Source organism: Vipera berus, assembly GCF_964194415.1.
Source record: "Vipera berus genome assembly, chromosome: 2".
NCBI classification, from domain to species: domain Eukaryota; kingdom Metazoa; phylum Chordata; class Lepidosauria; order Squamata; family Viperidae; genus Vipera; species Vipera berus.
Window position 1 is genome coordinate 102,074,120 of NC_138203.1, and position 26,321 is coordinate 102,100,440.

General features: G+C 41.8%; 1 protein-coding gene across 1 annotated transcript; it reads left to right on the plus strand.

The window, feature by feature from the left end:
- Positions 1 to 1,674: 1,674 nt before the first annotated feature.
- MFHAS1 (multifunctional ROCO family signaling regulator 1) lies at positions 1,675 to 25,644 on the plus strand. Its single transcript, XM_081321683.1, is given in 4 exon segments — positions 1,675 to 2,142; positions 2,145 to 5,343; positions 22,651 to 22,926; positions 24,449 to 25,644. Coding segments are annotated over 3 exon segments (3,453 nt in total). The 5' UTR covers positions 1,675 to 2,019; the 3' UTR covers positions 22,782 to 22,926; positions 24,449 to 25,644.
- Positions 25,645 to 26,321: the final 677 nt, after the last annotated feature.

A 26,321-nucleotide genomic window follows, 5' to 3' on the forward strand; every position in this document is an offset into this window, starting at 1 on the left:
GCTTTCATAAGCAGCATATAACAAAACTGTTTGCTGAATCCTGAAAATGGTTTTGAGCCCTTCTGTGTCTGCTTTTTTCCCTTACAATTCTTACAATTATTTGAGTCTACTTTATCATTGAATGATCACACCATTTTTTAGTGGAAATAAGCAGTGTGTGTTATTTACACCTAATAATTGCATGTGCATAACTTTCAAGTTAAATATGCAGTTGCTCACTGTACTATGGAAACTGACATATGCTCAATGTAGTTCATTGGTGGTATAAAAAAGTAGAGATTATCTTCATACATTAGGCTAAATTCAGTTAATATTGACCTTGTTTAGCGTTTTGTGATTTGGAGTGTTCAAGTCTTCCCAGCCAGTTTGGTTATATATATTGGTAGTTCAATGTATTAATCCGATAAAATGAGTTCATTTGATCCTCAATTGAAGAATGTTGTGCAAACACAGCCAGTGCATTGTGTGAACTCAGGAAATTGCGTTAATAACCTCAATCACAGGCCAATTAACCTTGGATTAGGATTTTGTGTAACATATAGGTGTAGGTTCATTGATCTAGATTTTTTGATGCTACAGATGCAGATCGGATCCTACTTGTTAGGAGGCAGACGAATGCTCTGCCTTCATTATTAGGACTACGATCACTCAGTCATGGGCAAAGTACTAACTTCTGATGCCACACAGCTATGGGATGTGACACAAAGTAAGAAAAAAGTGCCTTGCCGTATTATGTCTGAAAAGGTGTGAAGTTACATATCTAATTGTGAACCTCACAAAATGACTTCGTGGACTTTTTGGAAATCACAGGCAACCTGACCTGCAGGGGCAGGGAGAGGGCAAGAAAGGAGAAGAGGAAATTATGCAGTTTTCTCCAGCTTGCTGCCATGCAGAAATATTGTGACATGACCCTATTTTGCTGGAAATAAGGTGAGTCACGAACCAACCCATCCATCCAGAGCGAATGATGTTGTAATATCATTCTGAGCTTCTAAGAAAGAGGTGGGTGATTTTCTGCAGGCTGTGTGCAATCCTGAATAACGTTTCAGGTCAGGAAGCGATGCAATCTACGAAGAAGAAAGAAAGAAAGAAAGAAAGAAAGAAAGAAAGAAAGAAAGAAAGAAAGAAAGAAAGAAAGAAAGAAAGAAAGAAAGAAAGAAAGAAAGAAAGAAAGAAAGAAAGAAAGAAAGAAAGAAAGAAAAAGAGAGAAAGAAAGAAAAGGTTGCGGGCAGGAGCAATGTTTTTCTCCCCCCCACACACACACACACCATCCCCCTGGATTTTAGAGGCTTTTCTTTCCTCTTTGACCGTCTTAAGTCTATTGCAGAGCCTCTACTCGCAAGAAGGGTTAGCCTAGTTCTGAAAGGAAGGAATGGATCCACACGAAACGACGGATCGTACATAAGAGTGAATTTGCCCTTTCACCCTCAAGAAACCCTTCCCCAGTTCCCTTCCCGCACCCGCAGGATGACTGGCAGGAGCGGCGGGGCTCCCTCACCCGCGACAAATAAAGGGAATCTGAGGGAAAGCAGCCGCTTTCTGCCCTGACGCGCCCTTTCTTCCTGAATTCAAGGGCGGCTCCGAGCGCGGAGGCCGGCAAGGAGGCCGGCAGTCACGTGCCGGCAGGCGGCGCTACGGCTGCTCTCGCTTCTCCGCGCCGCCGCCGCCGCCACCTCCAGCTCCGGCTCCTCAGTCCCAGTTAGGGCATCCACCGGCGTCGCCTCGCACTGGGAGCGGCCGCCCGGGAGAAAGGATGCTCCGCCGGGCGCGGCGGCGGCGAAGGCGCAGGAGACGGGACTACTCGGGGGCCGCGCGCCTTTTGTAGCCGAAGCCGCCGCCGCCGCCGCCGCCTCCTCCATGGCGAGCGTGGCGGCGGAACCCCCCGCCAGGTTTGAGCGGCCCGGCCCGGCTTGGAGGAGGAGGAGGCGGCGGACGAGGACGCCCGGGGTCGACGGTGCCCGGGCCCGCTTTTACTCCCGTTTCGCTGCGCCCTAGAAGCGCTACGGCGGCGGCGGCGCTATGGCCGAGATGGAGCGTCCAGACGAGGCGGCCCGGCTCTGGCGAGACGCCGCCCTGCGCGCCAGGAAGCTGCAGAGCAACCTTCAGCAATTGGAGCTCGAGCTGGGCTCCCGAGGAGAGAGCGGCCCAGAGGCACCGCTGAAGCTGAAATCCTCCAGCAGCAGCAGCAGCAGCAGCAGCCGCCGCCGCCGCCGCCGCCGCCGCCGCCGCCCTCGCCGCTGGAGGCATTGAACCTGAGCGGGCGCGGCCTGGATGAGTTGCCGGAGGGCTTGTGCGCCGCCGTGGGCAGCAGCCTGAGCGTCCTCTCGTTGCGGAGAAACCGACTGGCCCGTCTGCCCTCGGCCGCCGCCCTTCGGCACCTGGGCCGCCTGGCCGAGCTCGACCTCAGCCACAACCGCCTACGCTGCCTGCGCGACGACGGCCAGGCTCTGGCGCTCCTCCGCGGGCTCCGTAAACTCAACCTCAGTCACAACCAGCTCGGAGCCGAAGGGAGCCTGCCCGGCGGATTGGGCGAACTGCGACAGCTGGAGGAGCTAGATCTGAGTTTCAACCGCCTTAGCCACCTGCCCGCCGAGGCCCTGGCCCACCTTCGACAGCTCCGCACTCTGGACGTGGACCACAATCGGCTCTCTGCCTTTCCTCAAGCGCTGCTGGAGCTGGATGCCCTGGAAGAGCTGGATTGCTCAGGCAACCGGCTCTTGGGCTCCCTTCCGGAGGGCATCACTTCTCTTCGGCACCTGAAAATCCTGTGGCTCAGTGGCACCGGCTTGGTGGCCTTGCCTGAGGGCTTGTGCCAGCTGGGTACCCTTGAGAGCCTCATGCTGGATGGGAACCGCCTGAGCGTCCTGCCTGCTGGTTTTGGCAGCCTGCAGCGTCTCAAAATGCTGAACCTCTCATCCAACTTACTGGCTGATTTCCCCGCAGCTGTGCTGGCCCTTCCTGGCTTGGAGGAGCTCTACCTCAGTCGCAATCAGCTTACCCTGTTGCCCGGTGGGCTTTGCCAGCTCGGCCAGCTACGCACGCTTTGGCTGGACAACAATCGCATCCGCTACTTGCCTGATTCCATAGTCAAGCTTCATCAGCTGGAGGAACTGGTACTTCAGGGAAATCAGATTGCCATCCTTCCAGAGGGGTTTGGCCAACTCAGCCGTGTGAGTCTCTGGAAAATCAAAGACAATCCCTTGATTCAGCCCCCCTATGAGGTCTGTATGAAGGGCATCCCTTACATAGCTGCCTACCAGAAGGAACTGGCTCACTCTCAGCCTGCCCTTAAGCCCCGTCTCAAACTAGTCCTCATGGGCCTGAAAAATGCAGGCAAGACTCTGCTTAGAAAGTGCCTCATGGAGGAAGAGGAAGAGGAGCAGGGAGAGTTATCTTTCGGTTCAGCTAACAAGAATTTTGAAAGAACCCAAAGCAGGGGGTGCTTCATACCACCCCTGAGAGACCTGCCCCAACCTCTGTCTCCAAAAGCACAGCCAAACCACTGTCCCATTGTGGAACAACCCGAGGCTTCCCCTTTGTCTGTCTCACCTCTGAAATGTTCTTGTTTAGGATATAACTCTACTGAGAAGTGGGATGTGTTCAGTCAGTCCCCCAAAGTTACCGGTCAGACCCAGACAGGAGGCTCTGCTGCTGAGCAGCAGGATGATACCCCATTGTCTCCATCAATTAAAATACCTAGGGAAACCTGCTTGGGGAATTACCCCCTGAGGTCTCCAGGCTCACATGTCGTGGGGTTGCCAGGCAGCGGCAAAGGTATTGAAGTAGCGGACTGGACAGCAGATGTAAAGAGAGGTCTAACCTTCATTGTATATGAGCTGGCAGGAGACCCAAGTTATGATGTGATCCAGCCGTTCTTCCTCTCTCCTGGAGCCCTCTATGTGTTGGTAGTAAACCTGAGCACTTACATGCCACAGTGTTTTTATCCTTCTGTGGGACACTTCCTTCACTGGCTGGGAGCAAAGGTGCCCCATGCTGTGGTATGTATGGTGGGCACCCATGCAGATCTCTGTCCTGAACGGGAGGTGGAGGAGAAATGTTTAGACATCCACCGCCAGATTGCCTGGCAGGAGAAGTGTGACTATGAAGGCCTCCAGATTCTGGCCCGGCAGGTGGATGAAGCTCTGGGGCAGGATTTTGATTTGCGCTGCTCCAGTCCCCATGTTGCTTTCTATGGGGTATCAGACAAGAACCTACGGCGCAAGAAAGCTCAGTTCCAGTATCTGCTCAACCACCGTCCACAAATCCTCTCCCCAGTTTTGCCTATAAGCTGCTGGGATTGTGTTCAGGTCTGCCGATTGCGAGAGAAGCTCCTTTCGGTGGCAGAGCACAGAGACATCTTTCCAAATTTGCATCGGGTTCTGCCAAGATCCTGGCAAATGCTGGAGGAGCTGCACTTCCAACCCCAAGCTCAACAGCTATGGCTAAGCTGGTGGGACTCCGCTCGGCTTGGCCTGCAGGCAGGGCTGACTGAGGATCGTCTCCAAAGTGCACTTTCCTACTTGCACGAGAGCGGCAAGCTGCTGTATTTTGAGGAGCACCAGACCCTGCGAGAATATGTTTTCCACAATTTGCCCAGGCTCATCGACATTCTCAATGTCTTCTGCCAGCATGATGCCTCGGTATTGCTCCAGAAACTGCTCAGCAGCACCCATGTGGATGAGATGAAGGCCACACAGCTCCACCACTATGTGGAAGGATTTCTGCTCCATGGCCTTCTCCCTGCCCATGTTATTCATCTGCTTCTCAAGCCCCATATCCAAAGCAGAGAGGACTTACAGCTTCTGCTGGAATTGTTGGAAAAAATGGGACTCTGTTACGGGGTCAACAAGCCCAAATCAAAACCCTTGAACGGAGCCACAGCATGGTACAAGTTCCCCTGCTATGTGAAGAACGAGATGCCTCATGCAGAGGCATGGATCAATGGTACTAGCCTGGGTGGGCAGTCTTTTGGGGCAGAACAGCTGCAGATTGAGTACAGCTTTCCCTTTATTTTCCCCCCTGGATTGTTTGCTCGCTACAGTGTGCAGATTAACAGCCATGTGGTTCAGCGGTCAGATGGAAAATATCAGATCTATGCGTACAGGGGGAAAGTGCCGGTAGTTATAAGTTATAGGCCTGCCAAAGGCACCCAACAACCAGATACCCTGTCTATTGCTAGCCATGCATCTCTACCAAATATATGGACAGCTTGGCAAGCCATAACCCCACTGGTGGAAGAACTAAATGTCCTGCTTCAAGAATGGCCAGGCTTATACTATAGCGTGCATGTCCTCTGTTCCAAGTGCCTTAAAAGAGGGTCACCCCACCCACATACCTTTCCAGGTAAGAAATTTTAGCTGATTGTCAAGATAACGTCTCCTTTGCATTGAGTTCAGTTTACTGGTTGGTATATGGACACAGCTATCTTGTTTTCTTGTTAAGGTGCAAAAGTGTCTCACCATTGTCTCAGCTAGGGAGGCTCAGCTAATCTCAATGTACGCATAGTTGTACTTTGACAATAAAGGTTCATTTCATTTCATTTTGGGATGATTTTGAACTTCCAAATACAATCTACAGTCTTGGGATTTCCTGGTTTATTTTCCATCTAATTAGCTCCCATTCTGTTTAGCTGTTGTGAGTTCAACCAATTCCATGCGGCCAAATTTTAGATATGCACAGTGTTTAAGTAAAGACTGGTTTGCCAATAAGTGCAGGTAGTTGCCTGTAAAAAGGTAGATATAGGGAGCCATTTTACTACATATCTGCATGATTTTTTTTTATTAAAATCCCACTTGTAGAGGATCACATCTTGATAGGCTGATTGTCGCAAAAAAAAATGTTGCAAAAAAGAAAAATATATATCCAAATATAGGTTTGATGCTCTGTACAGGCAATTTATTTTATCCAGATGAGAAATTTCAGCACCTCCCAGTGTCCTAGTACAGGTGGTCCCCAACTGATGACTAGCTGAGCCCAAAATTTCTGTTGTTAAGTTGTGCCCCATTTTGCAATCTTTTTTGCCATGGTTGTTTAACAAATAGCTACAGTTGTTAAGTGAATCATATGGTCATTAAGTGAACCTGGCTTCCCCGTTGACTTTGCTTGTCAGAAACTCCTTGGGAAGGTTACAAATAACAATCCCAGGATCCCGGGATGCTGCAACCATCATAAATACATGCTGGTTGTCAAAGTTTGATCACGTGACTGTGAGGATGCTGCACTGGTCATCAGTGTGAGACCTGATCAGAAGGCACTTTTTTCAGTGCCATTATAACACTGAACCATCATTAAATGAAAGGTTGTAAGTTGAGGACTCCCTGTAAATTGTAGAAATGTAATAGAAGTTCTTTGTGTTACTTGACATAATGGCACGTAGGGATATATTGAAGAAGGTAAACATGAGTGTTCAAATTGTTGTGCAGAATAGCTTGGCACCTATATTACCTTATCAAATTTCAAATGGGACTACAGTATGTGTAAATGGCTGTCTGTGTCTTTTCCCAAAATAATCCTGAAATATTTTTGGTGACTTCTCTTTGACTTATTGAGTATATTGCTGTGGCAAATTATTACTTAGTAAGTAATCATTAATTTACTCTTTCCTGTTGAGTAGACATTGTAAAGCAGGGGTGTCAAACTCAATTTCATTGAGGGCCGCATCAGCATTGCGGTTGCCCTCAAGGGGCCAGGTGGGTGTGGCCTGGGTGGGCATGGCCTACTGGGTGGGCATGGCTAGAGTGTGTATGGCCTGCTGGGTGGGCGTGGCCAGCTCTACATCGTTCGCAATCAAGGGTGCCTATGGGGGCCTGGGCAGGAGTGGGACAGATCTGAGGGTCTCTGGCAGAAGGAGGGTCTCTGGGCCAGGGCCAAGGCAGTGGGGGCCGTTCCCTCACTGTTTCCAGGATGGCTTCGCGGGCCGCATGAAACCACTTGTGTTTGACATGTCTGCTGTAAAGAAAAGGTTCTAAACTTTATGTAGAATGTTGATATACAGAGTGCAACCTGAATGCTGCTTTATTTAGCTCTGCAAGTATTCATTTCCATTCATTATTCACATTTTTATTGCTGCAGAATCCATATCCTTTCTTCAGGCGCTTCTGCAAATCGTTATGGTTGTGTTTGTACAAAATGTTAAGTTAAAATATGGTTGGCAAGGTTATGCGACCGTTGCTGTTTAATGTATGATTCATTGTCTTGAATCATTGTATGAACCCAGCCAATTTAATTAACTCGGAAAATAGCAGTTAAGTATACCAGTTTCTCCCCTCCCCCCCGTGTGTGTGTGTGTGTGTGTGTGTGTGTGTGTTACTACCCTAAATCTTAATAGGCCTGTAATGTTTGTGGCATCCAAACCTTGTGCAATTGGAAATCAATTGGAAATTTCTTCTGTTCCCCAACACCTCTTTTATAAGTTTGTGCCTAAAACAGATTCTTCATAGATTGCCACCATGTGGCTTGTCCTCTTTCCAGTGTCATAGTGTGATTGACTCCCCACTTAATTTCTCTATGTGGAAATGGATGGGTGTATGCTTGCTGCCTTCACCTCAGGCAGTCGTAAGTTGTACAGGCCTGATGAATAACATGCTAAATAATTCTGAATGTTTTTGAATGTTCATAAAGCAAACAGCCTCAAAATGTTAAAAAAAATCTTGATTGGCTTTCAAAGAGTGTAACGGAAGCAAATAATATCTCATCATGACTTTCATCTAAATCACTTGTTAAGGGGGAAATTAAAACAGTTCAATAAAGTGGAGCCTATTTTTTCTTCTGGAAATTTGATCATATCTTGAAAGACTGTTGAAAATGCTTAATATAGGGTTTGTTTATGGATTTATGATACAGCTGTCATGTATTTAGTCATTAGATTTATATCTAGCCTCTCATTCAGGAATTCAAGTGTCAGACATAACTCTTTCCTCTTATTTTTCTCTCAATAGAAACCTTACGAGGTTCTCACCTCTCCTAATCCAGCATTTCCATCAGTACACCAAACTTGCTCTCATTGTGCAAAATCTATTTCTGTATACACTTCTAACACATTGCGTAGCTTGCCTAAGCCAATATAAATAGCCAATGATTTTGATGTTTATTTATTTAACAAGATTTTTGTATTTCTCCAGTCTCAGTACATTGGCAATTTGCACTAAAAGCTCTCTACCCATAAGCTAAAAGCCGACCAATGGCTCCCCAAGAGCCAGAGATAATTATTTAAAGTGCATTGTAGCACAAGATAAAGTGCACCGGATATACCTATGGGGTAGTGTCTTTGACAGTGTGGGAACTACCTCAGAGAAAGCTTGCTTTCTTCTTTCCTGTCATGGGGATAAAATCTTAAAGCAGTCCTGTATATCCCTATTACGTAATATATAGCATTTATAGGCAGGAGTATAGACTTGCAGTTAGTAAGGGGCAGTTTGTAGATCATTCTCATCTAGGCACATGGTTCAGCATGGAACCTTTCTGCTCAAGCATACTAATTTCCATTCCATGACTACCAAAAGTCATCATTGGGTTTGGGTTTAGCATATACATGCCTTCTTGCTTTTTAGTTCATCAGAGTAGAAAGCCATAGCGAAAGGCGAGCTAAGGCAAATTCTGGAACCGTTTTCTGGTTGAGGCTGGAGGTGGTATGCATTATACGTTCAGATAGCATGCCAGTGGCTAATACTTGCTATCAACACTTTTTGGGGAGAAAAACTTAATATGTATGTGCAAATGTATAAAAATACTGTATACCATCTATAGTGCCATTGCCATGTGCTAGGCAGCCTCAGCCACAATATTAAAGCTCTTTGCCCTGCCCAATCAGTTGATGTCACACACTTTGCAGCTCTCAGCTGTGTCCAAGGTTACATTATATTGTAGGTCTTAAAGGGAGCCACTGGGGCAGTGAATTATCTCTCTTTTTCTAGATTCACTTCTTTCAGAATCTGAGAAATGGTTGTGAAGACCTCTGAACATAAATTAAGTAAGACTGTGAGTCATTGTTCTGAAGAATTGCTAAACGCTATCTCTACCCCAGCTTTTAATTGTATGAGTAGGAGAGACAGTTGACCTACCCTTCCTTCCCCCATACCTGAGACATGACATGGTGTGGTGATTACTCTAAATTTTCAGTACAGTATGACATCTGATTTTCTGATAATGGGTTGTCTTGAATTTATCACTTTTACATCATGATTGGTACTTTTTTGATTCTGTAGTGGGAGACTTGAGTCAGAACATCAAAACAGTATTTTTGGGAAATAGAACATATGCTGGCAAAAAGTCAAGACAAACATCTGATCTTAATAAGCAATGCGTTTAGAAGGGCTTTCTTTTAGGCCATTCAAGTACTTGAGAATGTGTTTCATTAAGATGGAGAAGAAAAGAATTGAGCAGATTTTACTTTGTTCAAATGGTACGTTTTTGACTTGCTAGAAATTTCCTTATACAGGGATATGATAAAAATATTTTATCATTGCTATTCCTGTATGTGCTTTTGGTAAATAACTCTGAAGGACACAGTGATAATTTTAAGATTTGCTTTTGGTAATCTTTGATTTTTTTTATTGTAGACAACGCCTGGATACCAGAACTGTCTGGCTCTGCAAATGTGGATAATTTTTCATGAAAATATATCCCATTTAATATTTCACATTTCTTTGTTTGGTAGCTGTGTAAACTAGAACATAGGGATTATTCATGGTAAGATGTATCAGTTCTCATTCTCAGTTGTGTTTACAAAAAGTGAGATTAAGAACTTCCTAATATGTTGATAGCATTCTTGGAATTTTGTTTATTTTCAATTTAAAATGGGTTTATCTAATGGAACTACAGGTATATATATAAATAGTCATTGTTCAAGAACAATTGAGAGAACACCCATTGTATGATGGACTGTACATTTATCTTAGGGCCCTATTTGTTCTTTATTTATCCATCTAAGTTCCCAAGAGATTTATTGCCAGAATGAGCCTTCTCATTGAAAAGCAACAGAGCTTACTGTTCTTGCCACTCATGGCTAAAGGTGAAATACGGAATATATACTCGTTTTTGACATGATCCAATAGAGGTGTGGGTGTGTGTGGGTGTGTGTACACATATACGTATTACATTTATATGCCGCCCTTCTCAGTATCTAAAGATATAGTTAGTTTTTCATTGAATAGGCAGTTTGTTTCTATGACCATGTTGCCAAAGTAGCATTCAAAAGAGCATCCCAAAGTTGAGATCATTCCATATCAAAGTATTCTAAGGCAGACATGTCAAACACAAGGCCCGGGGGCCAGATCTGGCCCGCGAAGTGGTTTCATGTGGCCCGCGAAGCCATCCTGGAAACAGTGAGGGAACGGCCCCCACTCCCTTGGCCCTGGCCCAGAGACCCTCCTTCTGCCAGAGACCCTCAGATCTGTCCCACTCCTGCCCAGGCCCCCATAGGCACCCTTGATGCGAACGATGTAGAGCTGGCCACGCCCACCCAGTAGGCCATACGCACTCTAGCCACGCCCACCCAGTAGGCCACGCCCACCCTGGCCATACCCACCCGGCCCCCTGAGGGCAACCGCAATGCTGATGCGGCCCTCAATGAAATTGAGTTTGACACCCCTGTTTTAAGGTATCATATTTGAGATGTCCTGGATCACTTTTAATTTAATTTTTAATTTAATTTAATAACCTTTATATACCGCCCTTCTCCCTAAGGACTCAGGGCGGTTCACAGGGCAGAATAAAATAGCAAATACAAACATTAAAAAAGATTAAACAATTGCCCTAGTTAAAAACAATATAGATACAACGCTAAAAACCCCCAGAAAAATTAAAAAGCGAAAGATAAAACAACCCCAACACAACCCCCCTCAGGCTAGGCCGGCTTGTACAAACAAAAATGTCTTGAGATCGCGACGAAAGGAGCGAAGATCGGGCGCCGTCCGGAGCTCTACCGGTAGCTGATTCCACAGCTCCGGAGCGCCCACAGAGAAGGATCTCCCCCTGGGGGCCACCAATCGACATTCTCTGATCGGTGGCACCCTGAGGAGGCCCTCTCTGTGGGAACGCACAGGGCGCAGGGAGCTTGATGCCGGCAGCAGATGTTCCCTGAGGTACTCCGGCCCCATGCCATGGAGTGCTTTGAATACCGTTACCAGTACCTTGAATCTCACCCGGAAGACAACTGGCAACCAATGCAGCTCACGGAGCAGAGGTGTAACGTGGGAGTATCGGGAGACTCCCAACACCACTCTCGCGGCTGCATTCTGTACCAGTTGGAGCTTCCGAGTGGTCCTCAAGGGCAGCCCCATGTAGAGAGCGTTGCAGTAGTCCAGACGAGAGGACACGAGCGCATGAGTGACCGTGCATAGATCATCCCGGCTAAGATAGGGCCGCAACTGACGCACCAGGCGAACCTGTGCGAAGGCCCCCCTAGTCACGGCTCCTATATGATCTTCCAAGGTGAGCCGTGAATCTAGGAGGACCCCCAAGTTGCGAGCCCTATCTACGGGGGGCAATAATTCACCCCCCATAGCTAGAGGTGGAATGTCCGAATAAACCCGGGATGAAGATATGCAGAGCCACTCAGTCTTGTCGGGGTTGAGCTGGAGTCTGTTCCTCCCCATCCAGACCCGAACCGCCTCCAGGCAACGGGACATCACGTTGAGGGCATCACTGGGGTGGTTTGGGGTCGAAAAGAAAAGTTGGGTATCATCAGCGTACTGATGATACCCAACTCCAAAGCCACGAATGATCTCACCCAGCGGCTTCATGTAGATGTTGAACAGGAGAGGCGAGAGGACCGACCCCTGAGGAACTCCACAAATGAGAGACCTCGCGGTCGACCTCTGCCCCCCTGCCAACACCGACTGCGAACGTCCCAAGAGATAGGAGGAGAACCACTGTAAAACTGTGCCTCCCACTCCCAATCCCCTGAGACGCCGCAGCAAGATACCATGGTCGATGGTATCGAAAGCCGCCGAGAGGTCTAATAGGACTAGGACAGAGGAATGCCCCCTGTCCCGAGCCCTCCAGAGATCATTCACCAGCGCGACCAATGCCGTCTCCGTGCTGTGCCCGGGCCTGAAACCCGATTGGTACGGGTCTAGATAATCCGCTTCATCCAGGACCAGAGGGAGCTGATGCGCCACCACACTCTCAACAACCTATTACCTATTATTTTCAAGACATAACTATACATGTCAGTTCCTAGAATACAACATCTCTGATGCTGTGGTAAAGCAACATGCTGGATGTATGTAGCATCCCAGTACCCCATTTGCATCTCTTCTTAATGCCTTGAAATTGTTCAGTTAAAATTCAGCAATGACGTGGCTATAAGATTGTAAGAGCGGAAATCCGAATGACTTATTTCCCAGAGCTTCCTGCTTTCCAAACTTCATTTTTACACACCTGGAAAGGCCAGAATAAAACCCAAAGAAAATTTGACCATCCCTTTTGGGACATCCTTTTGAATCAGTAGATCATCTCTTGCGGCTCTCCAAAATCTTGATAGGCTTAGGTGCACAGTCTCTGAACCTGCAGAGGATGCCCTTCTGTGCTCTAGTGTATAATGTGAATTATTAAGATGAAACAAAGAGCAAAGCTATCATGAAAAAGTAATTGCTCTCTTATCTCTCATCCATATTATGTGAAAGCAAAGGAGTTTAGCCCAGTGGTTATGAGAAAGTCCTGTGATGTGTGTGATGGTTGTTAAGTCACACCTGTCAGATCCCTAGCAGTCATTCAGCACCTCTTTTATTGGTAAATTCATTAGGGTGGAGATTCTTTGATCTCCTTGCTAACTGCCTCTTGGAACAGTGTGGAAGTTGCTACTTGCTTTCCTGGTACAGGAATAATGTGTCCATATTCCAGCCTTGTAATATTTTGCAACCACTATTCACTTTCACAGGCTCGAAGTGAAGCTCATTAAGCTAATTTAGTTTAGAGTCATTGGGAAGTCTTTTTAACTGCTTGTTCCAGATTAAATAATTGATTCTGAAAGTTCATCCTTATATTTCCTTGTCCTGGCATTTGAGATGATGATCCAGCAAAAATGTTTTCCATGAGAAAATGGAACAAGTCTTCCTTCATGCAAGTATTTTGGATAGTGCATAGGAAGAATGAGGGAGATTGGCTACTTTTAAGGCTGTAATTGACGTTGCAGGATTGCCCTCGCTCTATCTGGCTACTCTGAGCCTCCATGTCTACTTCTCCTTTGGCTGGAGAAACCATACTCTCCCCAGTAATCAAGTTTTTAGGATCAAGGAAATGTCTGAGTGAGCATATTTTAAGTCTGACAAAAGAGCCTTGGTGGAGCAGTGGGCTCCTTAAGTAACACCAGCTGCCTGCAGTTAGTGCAGTTTCGAGTCCCACCAGGCTCAAGGTTGACTCAGCCTTCCATCCTTCCGAGGTAGGTAAAATGAGGACCCAGATTGTTGGGGGCAATTAAGCTGACTTTGTAATAATGCCGTGGGGGCCCCCCCGAAAGCCCTAATAAGCAGGCATATACATAGAATGAAGGCTATTGCTAAGCACATTGATTTGTGCTTTAGATTGTAAGCCGCCCTGAGTCTTCGGAGAAGGGCAGGATATAAATGAGATTTTAAAAAAAAGTGAATCTGGCTTCTCCATTCACTAACAACCAGGTTACTAACTTGTCAACTGCAGTGATTCGCTTAACATCTTTGGCAAGAAAAGTTGTAAAATGGGGCAAAATTCACTTAAATATCTCACTTAACAACAGGAATTTTGGTCTCAATTGTGATCATAAGTAAAGGACTACTTATACACAATAAAAAGCAATTCAGCAACAACAGTGTTCTAGGTAGTAGTAGTAGTTGTTAGTTGCAAAGTCGTGTCCAACCCTTGTGACCCCATGGACAACATTCCTCCAGGCCTTCCTGTCCTCTACCATCTTCTGGAGTCCATTTAGGCTCACGCCTACTCCTTCTTCTCTTGCCCTCAACCTTTCCCAGCATTAGGCTCTTCTCCAGTGAGTCCTTCCTTCTCATTAGGTGGCCAAAGTATTTGAGTTTTGACTTCAGGATCTGGCCTTCTAAAGAGCAGCCAGGGTTGATCTCCTCTAGGACTGACCGGTTTGATCGCCTTGCAGTCCAAGGGGCTCGCAGGAGTCTTCTCCAGCACCATAGTTCAAAGGCCTCAATTCTTTGGCGCTCAGCCTTTCTTATGGTCCAACTTTCACTGCCATACATCGCAACTGGGAAAACCATGGCCTAACTCCTCCCATCTGAAAAAAAGCCCTCTACCAGGAGTATGGAGAAGAGCCCTTAAAAACATACTCTTGTGAATTTCTTGAAAAGTAAATATTTAATCCCATCCAACTAATAGCAATTAGTTCAACAAACACTGACAGCCAGTGTTTTGAAGTTCTGGAATTCCAATTCAGAATTCTCACTGGAAGCAAATTAAGCTGCCTGCAGTCCAATTGCTCCCATATTGATTCCTTTTGTTAGTGATAGTGACTACTAAACAAAACAGGTAATCTGCTTTGCCTTGTTAGGATGGTAAGAAGCAGAGATCTCCAGTGTAAAGCTAAGCAAATTAAAATCAAGCTGCCTTTGATCTGTTGCATTCTGAGCACTACTTACAGTTTCTAGCTCCCTTTTTTGATGGCTCATGTAGCCAAGACTTCACTGCTGAAAAATTGGGGGCAAATGCTGAAAAATGGCAATTTCCCCATTTATTTCAATTGTGCACTAACTTTCAGAAAAGTAGAAAAATGTGAAAAAATAATATATCCTATAAAAAACCTGTCCTCCACTAAAATAGGGAAAGGAATGGAGAAGCAGAAAATTCTGTCCTCTGATGATATTACCAGAGCTTTTTTTGTAAAAGAAAAAAGTGCCGGAACTCACACATGTCATACAACCCGCCTTGCCTACCCTACAAGGTTCCATCCAAAAAAGGTGCCGGAACTCCGTTCTGAGCGTTCTATGAGAAAAAAAGCCCTGGATATTACTGTCCCATTGCCTTTGGCTCTGAAAAAAATAAATTGTATAAACCCTGCCAGCAAGAAAGAGCTTTGGAGAACTAGGATGCAGGCAGAGCGATACAGGAGATTCAGGTGAAAAGTGGACTTTGATCTTTAACTCAATGGACTTTGCAGAGTTTGAAAGTGAAAGTGCGTAGCAGGCAATAGTGGGTGAAAATGGCGGATATTTATATTGCTTGTAGTCATTTTATAAGAGTTAAAGTGCGATAGATTTAATAGCTTATTGTTGTTTGCATATGGTAGATTATGATAGTTTCTATTTTTATACCTTGTATTTAGCTCTGGGAAGTTGGGGAGGGGGAGGGAGGGAGGTGTTGGGGAGGGTTGGGAAGAGGGGAGGGGGTTGGGAGGGGTTTTGTTTTGTTAAAGATAAAATGTACTGTAAAACTTTTCAATTAAAAAAAAAAAGTGCAATCCCCAGCCACAAATTGAAAATTTGCCTCTCTGAAGGGTTCTGAGTTACCATCATATCAAAACTGGCCTACAAAATCATCATGCAATATCACTTTTATTCAAATTGTGTTTTGTCGCATAGTTTTGTACAATATTGTTTTTTTAAAAAATATTTTTTGTACTAAGATGTTATAGTAAGCCACACACTGGAATCTGTTAGCTCTGTTAGCAAGCCTTAGGAACACAAGACATAAAAGTTTCAGTTTAGCCTTCACTCTGTTGGGCTAATTTTCCTCAGGCAGATATCTTTTAAATGTAACTATAGCTACAGGTAAAAATGCCTTTGAATCAAACACATCTTCTGATGATTCCATGAATATAACCAAAGCTGTAGGTTAGACTGAGAAGTTAAAAAAAAACAGCTTGGAAGAAGGGAAAATAAAAAAAACATATCCATACTGTTGCTACAAAAAGCACATAGCATGTCCAGGCAGCCAGTAGGATTCAAAACAGACTTTGCTGCAAATATTGAAAGAGCATTAAAAATCAAGAGAAATTATTGACTTCAGTTGTGGTGTTTCAGAACTGGATCTTCCCGTGTAAAGCAACAAAAAAAGACATTCTGTTTTCCAACAGAAAAGCTACTGTGAAACATTTGCTTGATGGAGTTTTAAATGATGAATTCTATCTTTATGAGGATCTCTATCTGTTATTTCTAATGAATAGGTCCATAAAGTTATTCTGTTACTGGCATTAAATTGTTCGGCTGATCTCCAAAATGCAAGAATTGAGCTGTTTCATCCCAAGGCTAACAGTGAAGTAGAGAAAATATTTTACAGCTTGTTGGGGTAGGGACTTTATGAAACAGAAACATCCTGAAAAAAGTCCCACAAAGACAAATTGTACTTCAACAAAAATATATTAAGTGCCGCCTTCATGATAAATTGATTAATACAGATTTTTGATAATGTTGATCTTGTCATCATAAAAATAACACTTAGATTCTTCTAGAAAATTGAACCTAAAATGATTCTCAGTTCTCAGGACCCTAGTCTTCATTTCTGGAAAAAAATATGCTAAAAGCATTGTATAGCATTCTTTTACATTTATTTCCATGGGTTGCAAATCACATGACCCAGGAGTAGGTAACATGTTTCAACAAGCATATTTGAAATATTGAGATGATGCGTAGGCACACTCACAAAATGGTTGGCCTGGGAGACTTTGCTTGCATCATAGGGAGCAAGATGACTCATAAAAATAAAGATTTACAAGAATGTGAACTATCCTAATGGATCTTTGTGAAGTCAAAACACATTCCTTTAGCTAAATATAGTGTTTTTCTTGGGCAGTACTGTATATCAGATTTAATTTTAAAACATTACAATAATGCTTAAAAAAACAGGTAGGAAAAGATTAGAGTGGCAGTAAAAAGGATGCCTGGGCTACAATGGTACCGGCACCATTTTGTCTTCCATTATTGTGAATCAGTATTATTATTTATTCACATTATTGTGAATGAGGTATGATTACGGTATATGTTAAGTTTTTTCTCTAAGAAATAATATGAAGTTATTTTGATTTCATTTCTGCAATTTTGTAATGACTGACATCACTAATCCTTTTGCCATTATCAGTAGATATAAGGATTTTCTAATTAGGTTTATTTTAAAAGAAATTTGTTCCCTGTTAAGCTTGTCTTGTGATATGCAAATAGAAATCACAGATTATAGAAGGTAGACATGTGATCTGAGAAGATAATGGTAAACTGATTATTTTGATTAATTTTTGAACAGCTGTTAAGTCATCCGCTTGAAAACCATTAGATAGATTGATATCCTAACCATGAATAATGGAACACATAAGCATCTTTAATAAAAAGCTTTTATGGGGAACTGTGGCTGTTTATATGACTTCTCCATTCTTTCCCAGAGAAATGCAGTGTCCTGATAGTAACAGAAATGTGTTTTCCAGGGATTCAAGAATAGGCAAAATAATTATAGATGTTTTGGATTACACCTTCCATAATATCTTAACATTTTGGGGCTGATGAAAGCTGAAGTCCAAAATATCCACATGACTTGGTAAGCTACTCCAGATCTAGCGGTGGTGCTCTCTGAGCTTGGTTGCTTTCTTGCAGACATTTTATTACCCATCTAGGTAATATCAATGGTACCAGATCTAACCATTCTTCCAGTCAAGAAGCCATAGTCTGCTCTGTGAGGAGATACTTTGGAATTAGTTGCAGTTATGCTCATATATGTAGTTTTTAATCTGTGTGGGCAACGTAAGTATGTATTTCAAAGTTACAGATACCTGAATATTTGGGAATCTAACAGTGTACCATCTAGGGGAAGTGTGATTGGCAAACTTGAAAAGAGCAAAAAGCTTATTTTGATTTTTAACATCAAGAATAAATTGGTGCTATACAAATATCCCATTTAAAATGCTTCAATTATTTATTTGATACTCTTATTTGGACTGGGTTATTTAGAGGACAGTTTTTAAAAACATAGGTTCTGTATTAAAATTAGTTTGATCTTGTCAAGTCCTAGGACTGTTTCCAGTACACCTGTGATACACCTGTGAACCATCTGTCTTTCTTCAGAAATTTACAGAATAGAAATAAAGCTCAGGGGACAGAATCCAGTGATGGAGAAGGAAAAAAAGTGTTAGAAATAATGTCTAAAGTGTGTGTTTATATGTACATACATACATTACATACCTCTGTGCATTTACTCTATTATGTCATAATAAAACTTCCTGTTATTACCATATCTCAGGGGTGTCAAAATGCTGGCCCACGGGCCGGTTGCATCATGCGGAGGCAGCGCCCACCTCAGCTCTGGCAATGCGAAAAAAGTCACGATACGTCGCAACACATCACGTGATATGGCGAGTTTGATACCTGTGCCATATCAGTATATTATAATGTGTAGCCCCTCCCCATGTTGTATTTATTTATTTATTTATTTATTTATTTATTTATTTATTTATTTATTTATTTATTTATTTATTTATTATTGGGACTTATATGCCGCCCTATCTCCCAAAGGACTCAGGGCGGCTAACAACAATAACATACAATAAATACAGAAGTTAAGATAAAATTAAAATTAAAGGCCCCTGTACAATAAATTAAAATTAAAATTAAAATAAATTAAAAATTAGAGTTAAAAAATTAAATAATTAAAATCCATCAGTCCAGGTCAGCCAGGTGGAAAAGGAGTGTTTTGAGGCCACGGCGAAAGGACTGGAGATCTGGGGCCATCCGAAGCTCAGGGGGGAGCTGGTTCCACAGGGCTGGCGCTCCCACAGAGAAGGCCCTCCCCCTGGGGGTCGCCAGCCGACATTGTCTAGCCGACGGTACCCTGAGGAGGCCTTCTCTGTGTGAGCGTACTGGGCGATGGGAATTCGTTCCCGGCAGCAGATGGTCCTGCAAGTATCCCGGGTCTAAGCCATGTAGGGCTTTAAAGGTAAGTACCAGCACCTTAAATCTCACCCGGAGGGCAACCGGTAGCCAATTTTAGTTGTTTTAGTCTACAACGGGTTTTTAAACTTGGCCCTTTTATGACTTGTGGGCTTCAACTCCCAGAATTCCTCAGCCAGGCTTGCTGGCTGAGGAATTCTGGGAGTTGAAGTCCAAAAGACATAAAAGGGCCAAGTTTGAAGACCCCTGGTCTACAACCTCAATTAGCCCCAACTGATATGGCTTAATAGAAATAGTAAGCCAAAACTACCAAGTCAGAATTTTGGCAAAGGATAAGATAAATGCTTGACAGATTGAAAATTAGGAATTAAGTAATTTACATCCTGATATTGAAAACCTCATTAATATAATTTTATAAAGCTTCCTTCTTTTTCACTAATTTTGAAATAATCTTTGAACTCTCCTTATTCAAGTGTCTCATCACTTACTCAGTTTGATTTTATTGTGCAAGAATGAAGATTGTTGACTAAAATCAAATGTAATTAACCTATCAACTTCTTGAAGAATTTTAATGTTTATTGGAACATTTTTGACTCTTAAATTTTGTACTTTATCTTCTAAATTTGAATTTGATTTGTTCCGTATACCTGTACAGATAGTGAATGAAGGCTGTTCTTTTAAAGTTGGTAATTTGCACAAAGTGATAAGCTGCTATTCGTTTCAACCATGATTTGTTAAAATGGCCACAGTGGCCTGATTCACAGATGAGATTAAGACATAAATTATGGCTTACCAAATACATTGCTTGACTTTACACATTGGGATATGTCAAATGCAGACAAACCACATTACTATATATAATCCCAGCTCATTTGAATGGCACTATTAAGTCTTCAGTGCAATTTTTGGAATTATAGACTATCTTGCTCCTCAGTGATTATACGTTGTAGTTAATTAAGAGTATGGATGCTGATTCTTCTCTTAACTTAATAGCCAATTCTGAATACCATTTGAAGTGATGGGTTTAGCTAACAGTGCCTGATTTCTGAGCATACAAAAGCTGTGTCCTCCTCTGAGAAATCCAGTGTATTTTGCCACTGTTCCTTTAGCTTAACAACTGCATTCCCCTTTCAGTTCTTTGTAATAATGCTTGTAGAAGCTGCTGCTGCATGCAAGCAATTTGGGTAATAAATAATGCACATCTAGTAATACTTGATCTAAACATGAAAATTGCACCTGCACTTACAGGCACAAAAAGTTCACAAATATATTGATTTACTTTCCAAATGTTACTTATTTGATGATGTTGGAACTCAATATGGCAAAGGTAATTTATAAAACTTCAAAGAAGTTTATTTTCTGTGGCAATCTTACTTTGCAGGTGTTGGATATTGAAGTGTTTTTTCCTAAAATTCAAATTGTCTCCTTTTTATTTGCATTGTGAAACTATTTCTACTGATTTGTGACCTTGTTAAATGCAATGAGATGGGGCAAGCACAAAATTTTGGCCTATTTTTTTTTAAAGGCTAGTGAATCATTCATAGGAATGAATAAAATACATCTTTACATATAAAAGCATAGCATCTTTACATGCTATTGGAAGACAATATTCTATTGGCAGTGAAGACAACTACAATGGAGTTAGACATTTTTTCTTAAGTATCTCGTGGGTTAGCATTAGTCCAGACTGATCTAACACATTCATGAGAACTGTAATGAATTTCCCCATGAACCGGTTATTAAGAAGACATATTTGTCAATTCAATTTTCTTCTTAAAACCGCAAGTGCTTCTAGTTTATGAACATAAAAAGAATACAAAATTAAACCAGTAAATGTTCTGGCTGAGAAAAAGAAAATGCTGAGAACACATTCAGATATAAAAGCTTGCTTTAATAATAATATTATGTAAAGACAAGATAGGACAAGCACTAATGCGATTCTCTAGGAACAGATTTCTTAGGAACTAAAACACTGAATGACTTATGTTGGATATTACGCAAGTGAGCTTCTGATTGTGCAATGGGATTTGGCCTTGCTTTTCTCTCCTCATGATGCCAACAGATGTTTCAGAGAATTTCCCAATGTTTCAAATCAGATTTGTAGAAATGTGAAGTGCAGGAGGGAGAATCTATACTGCAAGCAAATGTTCTGTGAACAACTAAACACATTTGCAAACAACCCACTAAAGATCTTTCTGCTTTACTGCAAACAACTGGTCTCTCCTGAAAGCTCCAAGTATCCCTGACGAACAGTTAAGGAGAGATACTCGTGGTAAAGTATCTCATCCACAGCTTATATAATTCTTTCATAATTAACTTCATTTTCTGCAATAGAAAATAAAAGAAAGCAAAAACGGGCAGGCGAGATGGTTCATGGTAGTGTGGAAGATAATTAAGGAACACTTCCTTACCTGTTTCAGTAGTACAACGCAGACTATTTGGACACTGTTTTGCTTAATTTATTGTGCATTTTAAACATTGTTTTATACTGTGGCATTTACATAAAATCTTATAAGATCATGCAGGGCACTCACAACCTTGTTTCAACTACCTTTCTTAAGATTCCTGTGGTTTTCATTTGTATGCTGTCATGCTTATCTCTGCATCTCTGAAATCTAGTTTGCACTGCATCTAGTTTAAAAGAACAGCTGAGATTTGTGGAGAGCTGAGTCCCGACTCCATAATATGGAATTGCAGGCTTTGATGCCTCTAAATAACCTCAAGAATAGACACTGCAGCAGCATTGCTATTTATAACTTTTGTCAGCTTTTATTCTCAGTTTATTAATTAATATAATAAGCCAGAACAGAAGGGAAAATGGGAATGCAGAATATATCAAGACTTGGCAGTGGCCACTTGATGAAATCACAGGCTGATTTTATATGTATTTCAAGAGGATTGGGGTTTTTTTGTTTTATTTTTCATCTTCCTAGTTTGACACATTTATGATTGTATCTATTTATCATTTGCCATGTGACTTATTTAATTCATGTGGCCAGCATCTCTCACTGTTGTGGCAGAAATTCTGTGATGCTGCGGGATTATGTAGAACAGATAAAATGAAAAATAAAATAGCGCAGATGCTGAGACAAGCAAGTTATTCCTTAATCAGAAAAGGAAGATAAATGTTATTATGGGTTTTTCACCCTTTAAAATCTTTTAATGTATTGTTCAACATTCTTTCTTAAATGATTTATTCAGCCAGGGATTTGTGGGAGAGATGTAGAAATAGAATTCTCTTTTTCTGTCTATGTAACTTAGTCCAAAATAAATAGCCAGATGCTTATATACATTCTTGACACGAATACACCTTGATTTTGTCTACTAGATTGTTCTTAAGTATATATTTGGGGTTGCTTCATATAAGTTCACTATATTTTAATGTGTAAGAAATCTCTGTATACTGAGAAAGGTTAAAGTTGTGAGTTTGTATTTTGTATTTTTCATATCTGTTAATTATAGTTTATTTATTTAAACCTTAGTCTTAGGGAGCACATCTGTATGTCTTCTGAATTTCAGTCTCTTTCTAGTATTTCCTCATGCAAAAATGAACAACTAGTGAAAATACCTCTGGAGTTTACAAAGCTTTAAGTTATGGAAAGATAGAATGAATGATGCATGTTAATTTTCATCAAGGACATTTATAATTTTTTAGCCATCGGATTTTATCAACATTGTCATTATATTGGGTGATTTTGTTTTATTATGTTCATTTTCAGCTAGTCAATTACATTTCAGCTATGTCTTCCTGTGGCTGACTGGAAATTTGCCACCTTTGTGAATCTAAACCTGAGGAAAAAATGCTAAATTGTTATCTTAGCATACTCTGTTCTCTTTATTTCAGGAGAATTGCTAAGTCAGCCCAGGCCAGAGGGAGTGATTGAGATCATCTGTCCGAAGAATGGTAACGAGCGAGTGAATGTGGCTTTGGTTTATCCCCCCACTCCAACAGTGATCAGCCCTTGTTCCAAGTGACTGCTGGAAGTCGCCTGCCTTGGCCCCTATTATAAGGACACTTCAGATGCCCCTTAAACCCCTGCTAAGCATTTTCGGAGATGTACCACTCAGAGATGGATCTAATTATTTATGGGGCCTGAATATCACAGCTTGGGAAATAAAGGTATGGTGGAGTTGGTTCTTTTGCATGTGGAAAACACACTACAACTCAGTCAAGGTGGGAGGGGGCATCAGAAATTTATGAGACTGGTTTTATTTTCTTTTTTGAAATTTATCCTTTATAGTACACATTGTAGTATTTCTATGCTTCCTGTGCTTTGGATTCTATCAACAATTTATAATCTGAGCAAACATTGACTGCCTGGGGAGTAAATCTTTTGAGAGGAATTCATAGCCACCTTTATCAGAAGCGTCGGAGGAAGCAATTCCTATTTGTATATGTATCTAGACTAGAGAATACTAGTGTAAGCAGGACAGAACTATTCCTATTTCTGTTCTCAACCTCCCACTGTCCCTCTAGAAAGTCCAGAATGTTATTGCCAGTATATAGACCTTTTGTCAATTTTTCGAGGATTTTCAGCATCCTTATTTTGGGCTATTTTGCTCCTATTCCCACCCTTACGTACCTGGAAAAAAGGAGGGAGGGAATTAAAATTCAAACTTTTTCTTTCCAAAACATCAACATGTCTTTGAAAGATTTCCTGCAGCCTCCAAAAGGCCATGATCATTAATTATGGTCTGTGAACACTCAGACGTTTACCTCCCCTGTCTACTTGTATACTCCCATAGTGAGCCAATACTTTTTAAACCAAACACTAACTGGTAAAATTTATTTATTTTTCTCTACTAACTACCTGGAACAGGTCTGACTATCAATAGGAACAATGTTCCTATTGATGATGAGTATTTTAGGTTATCCTGTTATAATTATTCTAATAAAACAAAAATTTAACATTTAAAGTCAACTATATTTTCCTGAGAGGAAGACTTTTTTAAATACTTTACATTTAAAATGGAAGGGATCATTCCTTTCAATTCTGTTACCTCAGAACAAGATAACTGAGGCAAATAACTTTTATTTTATTTTTATCCCATTTATATCCCACCCTTCTCCGAAGACTCAGGGCGGCTTACAATCTAGGAAGCACAAATCAATGTGCTTAGCAATAGCTTTTGGTATAAAATCCCCTTTGAATGGGGGAAGGACGATGTTTTAAATTCAGGGTCATCCTTCTTTTAGAAAGAGGCTATATTAAAACAATTCATAATAGCTATTCAGTACTGACTGATTTTATGATTGCAGGAGTAATACTGAACCACAACTCCCTCCTGTTATTCTTTCAGATTGCCATCACTAAGGATCACAAAAGGCAGATCAACCATGATAGCTTTGTACAGAGAATGACTATTCCAGAGCATTAGAGAATAGCTATCCCTATTTTGCTCTGCACGTGGATTTCCTGAAGATACCCAAGATTTGGTTGATATTAGTTGCTCATTTTAATAGATGTTGATCTCATTTAGTAAGAATAAAGAAGCCTGTTCCCCTTAGTTGTCCTTAATTTTATTATAGAGATTTATTTTATTCGGGGGTCAGGCAGCAATAAGGTAATTGAATATATATTTGGAACCATAAGCATGGTGTGAACCTTGAGACTTCAGCTCTGCCTTCTTCTGATATACAGATTAACGAGAGCAGGTGTGCTGAAGGCTGTGCATTGGGGTGGACACAAATCTGCAGTCTCCATGAATTGATCCTTTTCACCGATTGGGGTTGGACTGATATGCTCAGAAGAAACAGAAAAGCATCATCCTGATCTACTGTTACGTTCGATTACCCTGCAGTATGAAGGCTCTCACAAGAATCAAGACCATTGTTCGCTGAGAACACTATTGACCTGTGTTTTGCACTTGTTTGGACTCACGAATGTAAGCTTTTTCTCAATGTATGTACCATTAGATGTACCTGAAGAAATATCTAATGAAAAGGAATTGTTGTTAACTTTGGTGGTTTCTGTGCAGGTAGGTGTCGAATTTATCACTGGCAGCTTCAGTTGGCCTCTCCAGCTGGTAAGAAGTCTCGTGTCTATTCGCTTCTTCCACAGTCTTTAGAAGCCAAGAAAACTGCCAAAATGGTGCTTGGGGAGATCTGTTATGTCTGGGATACCTTTTTAATTCTTCTGTGTGCTTCAGCCCAATTATGCCGTCTTTTAAATCCTAGCACTAGCTGTTGCTTGTGTACAAGGATAGCAGTGCAACAAGAGATATAGGAAGCTTAGATGTCTATACAACATGTACACCTGTTCCTCAGTTATTGTCTGAGATATAACAAGAGATAATCTTGGGCAGAACTAGATAAATTTAATGGAGCCGAACTTATTGACTACCAACAATCTTCCATTTCACCCACAAGTACAGTCATCATGCTGACATAAATGGTCTGAATGATCCTTATATAAATTCACTACATCATGGAATTTTCACTGAAGAAAAAAAACCTCTTGGATAAATTGTTATCAGGGACTTCAAGTCAGATTTTGGAGTTCACCCAGCCTTAGTTAAGCACTACTAACTAAGTTCCTTTGGCCTGAACCAAAACAGCTAGGTTTATTTTCACATAATTACTGCCAAGTAACCTAATGTAGCTTTGCAAATAAATTTGCAAAAGGTAAACATCTGCAAAATTGTTCCTGTTGCTTTCACAGAAACAGCCTAAAAAGGAAGAACTGGGAAAGAGAGAATGCACTCTTCTTTTCAGTTTATAAAAACATCTCACTGTTTGGGCCATAAACAGGCTTGTTCCCTACATAGATAGTTTAGCAGAGTGGGGTAGTTTGAAGCCTGAATGTGCAGGGTAACTACTTCTGAAGGCAAACATTACATAGTAGCCTCATATGTAGTCCCCAAAACCTCTTCTCATTTGCCATATACTTTTAAGATGTGGTAACTTAGGAATGAAAAGCAGGTGAACGCCATCCATCTCTCTGATTTTGATCTGAACTTTCTCCCATTGTCAACCAGTGAAAAATTCTGTACAGTCATGGGCCTTATCCTGTTCTGCTGGGGAGAGATTAGTACTTTGAAACAGAAGATGTGCCTGATGGCACAATATTTTCATCTTTCTTAACTTGAACTGGAGAATATTAGCATGCCACAGGATACTATTATTTATTCAGATATCTTTAATTTGTATGTCTACGTTTCCCAGGTGTATTACTGCTTGTCTTCAGTTCAGTCTCGCAATTCCTTTTGGATTGGTTAGAAGTTAATTTGAAATCTGATTCCACCTACTTTGCCATCCTTAATTTGGGATGGCAGGAGAAGCAAATAAAGAGTAAAGTCTAGTATGCCAAATTATAACGTTGCAGAATCTGGGATTAGCTTTGTATTGATTATAAATTCTAAAAGCTCTTTAAGCCCTTTTCAGGAAAGGCCCATTTGCTTTGAGCAGCTCTTTTTGGAAATGTTCTTCCCTTCTTTCCCTCCCATTTTTTATTTTTAATTTTTCAATTTCTTGGATTTGGCCTGGCATTTCCTGCAAAGGGACTGGCAATTAAG